Source organism: Oryza glaberrima, chromosome 11 (genome assembly GCF_000147395.1).
Source record: "Oryza glaberrima chromosome 11, OglaRS2, whole genome shotgun sequence".
Lineage (NCBI taxonomy): Eukaryota > Viridiplantae > Streptophyta > Magnoliopsida > Poales > Poaceae > Oryza > Oryza glaberrima.
Genome location: NC_068336.1, coordinates 4,614,166 through 4,622,549, shown reverse-complemented (window position 1 = coordinate 4,622,549; position 8,384 = coordinate 4,614,166). Strand labels below are relative to the sequence as shown.

The 8,384-nt window shown below is 45.2% G+C and overlaps 2 protein-coding genes across 4 annotated transcripts; one reads left to right on the top strand and one right to left on the bottom strand.

Moving 5' to 3' along the window:
- The first annotated feature begins 520 nt into the window (after positions 1 to 520).
- On the top strand, positions 521 to 4,412 carry LOC127755563 (protein kinase STUNTED-like). 3 transcript variants are annotated; one of them, XM_052281241.1, is made up of 11 exons: positions 521 to 831; positions 946 to 1,049; positions 1,484 to 1,605; positions 1,697 to 1,836; positions 1,936 to 2,508; positions 2,591 to 2,839; positions 2,930 to 3,096; positions 3,190 to 3,269; positions 3,362 to 3,509; positions 3,604 to 3,753; positions 3,847 to 4,412. In XM_052281241.1, the coding sequence occupies exons 1-11, from the start codon at positions 606 to 608 to the stop codon at positions 4,102 to 4,104; spliced, it is 2,217 nt and encodes a 738-aa protein (XP_052137201.1). In that variant the 5' UTR covers positions 521 to 605; the 3' UTR covers positions 4,105 to 4,412. The 3 variants fall into 3 exon arrangements, with proteins under 3 accessions (XP_052137201.1, XP_052137200.1, XP_052137199.1); XM_052281240.1 differs by having other exon boundaries at positions 943 to 1,049; positions 1,700 to 1,836; XM_052281239.1 differs by having other exon boundaries at positions 522 to 831; positions 943 to 1,049.
- Positions 4,413 to 5,329: 917 nt separating this feature from the next.
- LOC127754077 (DNA-directed RNA polymerases I, II, and III subunit RPABC5) lies at positions 5,330 to 7,431 on the bottom strand. The gene is made up of 4 exons (XM_052279540.1): positions 7,315 to 7,431; positions 7,109 to 7,167; positions 5,681 to 5,775; positions 5,330 to 5,588 (listed from the first exon to the last, which is right to left on the bottom strand). The coding sequence occupies exons 1-4, from the start codon at positions 7,348 to 7,350 to the stop codon at positions 5,554 to 5,556; spliced, it is 225 nt and encodes a 74-aa protein (XP_052135500.1). The 5' UTR covers positions 7,351 to 7,431; the 3' UTR covers positions 5,330 to 5,553.
- Positions 7,432 to 8,384: the final 953 nt, after the last annotated feature.

Below are 8,384 nucleotides of genomic sequence, written 5' to 3'. Positions count from 1 at the left end.
GCAGTTTGGACCACACAAGTCACTTTTCTAGCTGCATCTACCCTCTAATGTTGCGAAGAATAGTCTGCATATAAGTCGGGAAGATTATTGGTTTTTAGGTGCCAATGTGGTTAAAGTCATTTATGTGCTCGAGAAAAATTTTTGGGATGGTTCAAAGTGAAACAAAGGTAAACTAATCTGATCCAAAATGAAAAGATGGTTTAAAGGGTAGTCTAAAGTAAAACTTCGGTGATAAAAAGTGGCCCTAAACACAATTTACTCTATTTTTAAAATAGTTAGTAGTAGCAACGTAGCGAAGAAAAAGAAAAAGGAAAAAAAAAAGAAGCTGTACTAGTAACTACGAAGAGTATACCTGCGGAGGAAGTAACAGCAGTTGGGGGGGAAGAAACGGCAGGTAACGGCGGTTGAATCAGGTGATTAACCAACGGGATTAAGGATTAATTACGGGTTTAGGGACGCCGCTGACTTGAGCAAGCGGCCGCATAAAACGACGCAGCCTCCCTCGGATCGCTGACACAAATCTCTCTCTCTACTTTCTCTCTCTTGCTTCTATCTCTGCGGCTGCGAGGGAGGAGAGGAGAGGGGAGAGAGCTCGCGCGGCAGCCATGCGGCTGCTTGTTCCCGACGGCGCGCGCGGCGGCGGCGGCGGAGGAGGAGGAGGGTTGCTCCCGGCGGCGGCGGCGTCGCCGGCGGTGGGGAGGGGGAGGAGGACGGTGGTGGTGGGGATCAGGAGGGACGCGGCGAGCCGCGAGCTGCTGACGTGGGCGCTCGTCAAGGTCGCCAATGCCGGGGACCGCGTCGTCGCCCTCCACGTCGCCGCCGCCGCCGCCGGTGCGAGTCTCGCTCGCTGTTTCTAATCTCTTGCCATTTCCTTGTGCCTCGCCTGCTCATCTTTTTTTGGGGATTTTTTTTTCCTTTTCTCATCTTGGGCTCCTTTTTCAGCAGCAGCAGCAGGAGGAGCGGTGGGATTGGAGGAGAGGAGCGACGCGGCGGAGGACTCGCTGGTGTCGGTGCTCGCCGTGTACGACGGCTTCTGCAACCTCAAGCAGGTCAGTGATCTCCGTTTCTTGTGCTTCTGCTTTTTTCGCATCGGTTACTTCTTTCTCGCCTCCTATTCAATGGTGGCGGTGCAACTTTTTTCCTCGCAAACGGCTCCAAATTCGGCTCATAATTGATTGGGCTGCTCCCTCAAGTATTTGAGCTGTTTCTCTTCCCCTTTTACTGGGTAACTGTCCCTAAATTTTTATTTTTTACTGGATGATCTGATTTTTTTTTTCACATCGTTTTTTTGAGGATTTGAGCGCGTCGGAAATTTCAGGACCGTAAATTTTGACAGCTAGAGTTTTGTTCATTCAGTATTCATGAAGAATTAATTTTCTGATGCTTGTAAAATTATTCGCTTGCTAGTTGACCGCTTGGGGTTTAGCTGAGAGGTTGGCTAGAAAATTCTTTTCATCGTGCTTTTCCTCTTTAAATTCGTCAGATTAATTTGGAGCTCAAGGTCTGTGGAGGATCATCTATCCGGAAAACTCTGGTGAAAGAAGCGGCTTCCTACGGCGCTGCGCATCTCATCCTTGGTGTTGCGAAGAATTCTCTATCTTTTAGGTACCTAATTAATTTGACACACTTTTACTGTGTGTTGATCCTAAGTATAATTTGTTCTCTGATGTTGGAACTATTGTTTGCTCCCAAACAGTAGATCCTCCTCCATTTCTGTTGCCAAGTACTGTGCAAAGAGGGTTCCTACTGGATGCTCGGTTCTTGCAGTGAACAACGGCAAGATTCTTTTTCATAAAGATGCAGTACAGCAAGAACCATACCATAGTGCTAGCACAAGTATGCTACTTACACAATTTCATTTTCAGTTTATTCTCATTTCTTGGCATGGGCGGCTGTAAATTCAGCATATGCTGAAGTCTGTAAAATGGAATGCAGTGACAGAGACACCAAGGAGGAGTTACCGGAAGCTCCTGACTTCTGTGATTGGGGAGAAACTTCGGGATGAGTGTGAACAAGATAACAGGTCCATTTTCCGGGCTGTCACCATGCCACCAAGCTCTCCGGCACCAACGAGAGAAGTTTCATTGGCATTAGTCCCAATGAAGGTTCACCGTCGTGAATCACCAGAAGTGGCAACTGGCTGGTCCTTCCTTAGGAAGAAGTTCCTGCCTGACAGAAAACCTGCCTCGCATGACAGATCGAAGATGTCCGTGGTGCAGTGGGCAATGCGGCTACCTAGTAGGTATTCGTCAGCTTCACCAGTCTGTTCAGAGTACAGAACCACAACACCAGATGGCATCACAAGTGCTAGTCGTATTTTGCGTGACCGGGTGGCTGTCCCTTCGAGAAGCAATTCAGGAAAGTCTTCTGTGGTGATCGAGGAATTGGATAATTCCTCGGATAAAGAAATTCCAGAGGAGTTGATTGCACTCAGAGAAAAATTCCCTTCCGTTTATTCTACCTTCAGTCACAGCGAGCTTGCAAAGATCACTTCTGATTTCTCACCTGGTAAGAATTTCACTTTTTCTCTGTTATTGCTAAAATTTTTAGACATGCTAGGTTTAGTGACCAGATTGGTTGTTTTCTGCAGAGTGTATAGTTGGACAAGGTGGCACTAGCCAAGTTTACAAAGGTTGCTTAGAAAATGGCAAGGAATTGGCAGTAAAGATCTTGAAGTATTCCGATGAAGTGCTGAAGGAGTTCGTCTCAGAGATTGAGATTGTCAGCTCCCTCAGCCACAAGAACATTATATCGCTTGCCGGTTTCTGCTTCAAGGACACTGACCTTCTGTTGGTGTACGAGTACTTGCGAAGAGGCAGTCTGGAAGAGATACTGCATGGTATGTTATGTAACTTCTACCACCTGTTAGTTTTTCTCCCTTTAACATTGCCATTTATCAAGAAAACCATCTTATTCTGATGTCACACAGGTGAGAAAGGATGTGACAACTTCTTCGGATGGACCGAGAGGTTCAATGTGGCCCTTGGAGTTGCTCATGCACTAGATTATCTCCATGGTAGTGGCAACAATCGTCCAGTGATCCATAGGGATGTCAAGTCATCAAACATCCTCATCTCAGAGGATTTTGAGCCAAAGGTAACATTTGCCCATTCAACATCATGAAAAATCTTCAGTTCCTGTGCTGTATCAAATTAAGTGAGCTTACAATTTCAACGTCTTGTTATGCAGTTATCAGATTTTGGCCTCGCGCTCTGGGACACTGATGCAACATCGCAGATCACATGCAACGATGTTGCTGGAACTTTCGGGTTTGTTAGCTAATTGATTGTTTGCTATTTCACCTTTTTTTTTGTTGGGTTGTGGCAACCTTACCTTACCAGTGTATGCATATCTTTTGCAGATACTTGGCTCCAGAATATTTCATGCATGGCAAGGTGAATGACAAAATTGATGTATACGCTTTTGGTGTCGTCCTTCTTGAACTCATTTCAGGCAAGAAACCGCTTTGCACTGGTTGTCCGAAAGGTCAGGAGAGCCTAGTGATGTGGGTAAGTGTCATGTTCTATCCTTCATTTCTTTGGACCCAAAGCTTAGGTTGCATAATGATAAAGAGCAGATAATGAGGGTTGTTTTTGTATGTAGGCAAACTCCATCATACAGGGAGGAAAACTCACACAACTTGTGGATCCTAACTTGCCTACAGAGGACCATGCCAACAAAGTGGAGAGGATGACCCTTGCTGCTTCCCTCTGCATCAGACCAACACCTCAACGCCGTCCTCACATTGCAGTTGTAAGATTTTGTTTTTCTGATGCATCCAATGCCTAAGTTCATATATTGTTTCCATTGTGCTGTATCTTACACACAGCTTGGTGTATATACCAGGTTCTGAAGCTACTTAACGGCGAAAATGGTATTCTGAAGTGGGCTAGATCAGAAGTAGGATTGTCATACGAGAGCGATGGTGATGAACCTGTGGTTACACTGCCAGAGAATAACCGCAACATCCAGTCCTACATCAATCTTGCATTCGATGTCGATGACGATTCTGCCTCTGTCAGCAGCAACGATTTCATCGCTGCGAACACTTCCCTGGAAGAGTATTTACGAGGAAGATGGAGCCGATCGTCGAGCTTTGATTGATCAGTCCATGGTATACTAGTCATTTTTGTATAGTAGGTATAGATCTTTTTTCCCCTTCTTCTTAAGTTAACTTCTTTTGTTCCTTGGATGAGAAGTGGCACATGCAAAATGCCCTCCTCCAAGTCTGTCCTTTAATCTGATGTCTTAGATCTTGTTCTCCCATAAGTTATGGGTCTGTTCTATCATCTCAGAAGGATGTAATTTCCTTGTTATAAACCAAAATTCTCTCATCCAAAGGATGAGAAAGTGGGAAATAAACTAGGAAGATTGTTATTGCAGGTTTTCTCCCAAATCAATCCTTTCCTGTATCCACTTTGTCACTCTTGTTGGATATAATCCATTTTGTCATTCTTTTGGATAAAGTAAACATCTCTGCTTAAAGAATTAAAATTGATATATATCCTCATCAAATTGTCCCAAGATGATTAAATTCATGACATGTGGTCACCTCTGCAAAACATCAAGCTACAATATGCACCTCATAGGAAGATGTATGGCCATCATTAAACACCTTTTAAGAAAAAAAAAAAATCCTACCCTCTAATTAATCAGTAGTGTCGGTTTCACAAATAATCATTCATCTGCATCATGACGTTGGACGATTAGATCAGGTCGGTACGGCGAATTTTATTAAAAAGATCGTGGAAAACGAAAGCTAAATCATATCATAAGAGCCCAGTTGGGACATGTTACATCACATGGGGCATAACAAATTCACATGGACTAAACCCCTTGAGAAACAGTGTGCATCCGACAACTGAAGGGATCTTGGAAAAAAAAGCATTTTTGTGCATGCATGCCAACATGAGCAAACCGACATCATGCCATGACCATCCTACTTGCCGACAAGAATGGAAAAAAAAAAAAAGAATAACAGTGACACTTAGGAACATGGAGAATAAATAATACCTCTAGCCTGAACTGCTAAACACCTTCAGGTCACATGCCTCTCTGGATTGTGCTAGGGACAAATGTATGGATGGTTTTCCCCCTTTTGAAGAAGCCATTCATCAAATGGAGTTACAGTTCTAACAGGCAACAGCACACGATTGTAGTAACCATCTCATGGAATCACAGATCTTACAATGGAGGCCAAATGCACCACACATGAAGTATTTTAATATCATGCATTTGTCAGTTGTATATAGCTCAAGCAATAGATAAGCAGTGATAAATTGCCGTGAAATGACGAGATGACATTCAGAATAAAGTTGGCTTTCAAGCTGTCAATACACATTAGCAACAGTTACATAGATGATAGAAGAAACACAGCTGGAGAATTCCTGGGTACATTGGAAATGGTCAAGTCCATCCATATTCACTAATGTGCAAAGAACAGCTTTTTGCATAAGCATAGCAGCACTGTTTGTTTAGATGTGTCAAACACAGCATAAACACTAGACTAAAGGATACTAGGTGCAATGAAGCGGTGGAGTATGCGAGGTTCATCTAATTGCCAGCAGTGGTCTCAGTCTTCTCCAGAGCTGGCAACGAATAGTAGTGTTAGTGGCTGGTGGCATTTGCTGGAAGCAGAGAAACAATGCCAAGATTGTGCAACGAAACGGAATGAACTTACTGTTGTAGTTGAGCAGCTTCTCAATGAGGTCAACATGGGTCATCAGCATTCGCCTACAGCAGTAACGGACTAAGCCCAAAGCATCCAGAGCATCCCTGAAAATAGGTGTAAATACAGAATGATCATGATCTTGGTAGCAAGCTAAAATCAGAAATTAACCATACACAGGGTACCAGAGTTTGAAATAACAAAGAAGGCCAAGCCAATACTCAAGAAACTTCTACCCACCCTCCATTCATATGCAATTTAGATCATATACAGTGATCACAGCGGATGATCTCATACTGTGATTTATATCAGCTATAAGCACACTGATAAGAAACTGTACTTTGCTATAGAAGGTTGTCAAAAATACCATTCGGGATTTGTTAATCTGACAAAAAAGGAACTACCATTTTTACAACTTTAGAATGCATAGGAAAAAAACAGGCACAGGTAGCTTTTGTTCAATGGTGTCCAAACTTAGCCTTGAACCAAAAGAGGCAGCAAACATCAAAAGTAACTGTGATCAAAAGGTTCTATTAAATCCTTGTGTAAGGAATAGTACCCTACCGCTACAAAATTACTTGTGAGAATAATGCTATGGACATGCTTAGACTGACTGGAAATTTAATGATTCCTGGCTGTGCTAAAAGTATCCAGATAAAGCATAAGCCAGAATTACAGCATGGTTTAGAAAACAAGCCAATCTGAGATGGAGGCAGTGGCACTGAGGCATCCTTAACGCAGATGACATAAAAGAAGCATGCTACCACACACCACGAGACATTAGCTAACCTCCTACTTAAGCTGTTAAACAGGTAGTTGCGAGTTCCTACAGGGCCAAAACACATCCTTAACATACCATGTGCACATAAATGGATACCAAGAAGGAATGGATTCAGTGGCCATGGAAGCATGCCATTTGTAACCTGTCGCTCGTATTGTAACCCCTGATTAAATCTATTCTACAATCTACTACTACTCTAGTTACTCCACATCAACCCTTGTGTTCACATGGGCTGAACCAAGATTTATATTTCAAGAAAAGACCAGCAGACTTATCTCCTAGAAGAGCAGCAGCAGCCATTGTGCACGTCTATTGCATCCAAGAGGCTGCTCGACTACCTAAAACCTTAAAAACCCATAATCGAGCCTTCTCCTGTAAATTAAAGGCGCAACATCGCCGCACAACCCACACTTTGGCAATACATACTAAACTGAATTCATCCCACCAAAAGAGGCATGGTTGAAATTCGAGTTCCCTAGCAAGGCCAAGAACCCGTACGGCTCCATATATAATCCACACCCAACATGTACAGACTCCCCCAATCATCCACGGATTTTGACACAGTAAAGAAAGATTGCAACACGCTGCAGAGCAGATATCAAATCGTGGAATGCTAACTTGGGCAAAGTAAAAAAAAAAAAAAAAAAGAATCGCCCTACCCCTCGGTGTAGTCTGCCTGGAGGAGGTCGAGGTAGAGATCCCACTTGTTGCCGATCACCTGCGAAACCAAAACAACCAAACAAATCACGAAAGTATCGTAATCAGCGTAACAGGCCACTAAACCCTAAACGAACGCGATGGAAGAACGAACCAAAACCCTACCATCACCAAGGCGCGAAGCGTGGGAAGGGGAGACGAGGGATACCTTGCCGCAGGTGAAGCAGCGCACTGGTATGATCATCTTCGCCGCCGCCGCCGGGATTGGGGGTTCGGGGGAAGGATTGGGGGAGGGGATGGGGTTTGAGGGGGTTTGGACTTTGGACCAGGGACAGGTGGGGAAAATTTACCGTTTACCATCCTCCCAAAATTCCAGTTTCCAAATATCAATTTACCAAAATTTTATTCTCATTTGCTACACAGTCCCCACTAGTAATTATTTCTCATGTGCCACTATTCTCACTTTTCGCATTCACGTGGCATCAATTTTTCCATTTCCCTACCTCTAACGTGGAGGATGAGGCCAAAGGACTCAAACGTACTCGGGCCCATCTGTAAGGCTTCTTCTTCCCTCCTTCCACTCACGGAGTGTGCGGAGCAGAGAGGAGAGATGGCCGGTGGCCGCTCGGTGTTGACGCGTCCCCGACGGTGAGCACTCCCGATCACACTGCTGCCCACTGCCTGCCACGGCCATGACGCCGTCCTCCACCTCCTATCGATGCCCCTGGTCTATCGCGGCTAGCCACATATCTGTCGACGCCTTGTCCACCGGCCACCGTCCTCAGATTCGTTGAGGTTCACCGCCGTCGAGGGAGGAAAGGAGGACTCGCGACGTTGTCATGGGAGCTCGTCGAGGGCGTCAATCACTAGAGTCGTTGTCGTGGTTGGCGGCGTGACTGCGGTGTCGCCGTCGGGGAGGACATGCCGATGTCGTGGCCGTCAGCTCCATCTCGTCGGCGGTGGCTCGCTCTCTCATTCCCTCCTCTCTATGCCCAACTAGGTGCGGGAAGAAGAAGTACGTGGGCTCAGGCTAGAGTGTGGCCACGACGGGCGGCGCGACTGCAGATGGTCACCATCGAGGAGGATACGCCGGCGTCGTCAATCTTGCTGACGGTGGCTAGTTCTCCCCCTCCTCTTTCTGCTCAACTAGGTGTGAGAAAGAAGCCTTACAGGTGGGCCTGAGGACATTCCAGTCATTTGGCCTCATCCTCCATGTCAGAGGGAGGGAAATGCAAAAATTGATGCCATGTGAACGCAAAAAGTGAAAATAGTGACACA

Coding starts and splice junctions, on each gene's coding strand:
- LOC127755563 (XM_052281239.1), top strand. CDS start 606: ATGCGGCTGCTTGTTCCCGACGGCGCGCGCGGCGGCGGCGGCGGAGGA. Junction 832..942: donor CGTCGCCGCCGCCGCCGCCG/GTGCGAGTCTCG, acceptor CTCCTTTTTCAG/CAGCAGCAGCAGGAGGAGCG. Junction 2,840..2,929: donor TCTGGAAGAGATACTGCATG/GTATGTTATGTA, acceptor GATGTCACACAG/GTGAGAAAGGATGTGACAAC.
- LOC127754077 (XM_052279540.1), bottom strand. CDS start 7,350: ATGATCATACCAGTGCGCTGCTTCACCTGCGGCAAG. Junction 7,168..7,314: donor GCTGCTTCACCTGCGGCAAG/GTATCCCTCGTC, acceptor TTGGTTTCGCAG/GTGATCGGCAACAAGTGGGA. Junction 5,776..7,108: donor CAGGCAGACTACACCGAGGG/GTAGGGCGATTC, acceptor ACCTATTTTCAG/GGATGCTCTGGATGCTTTGG.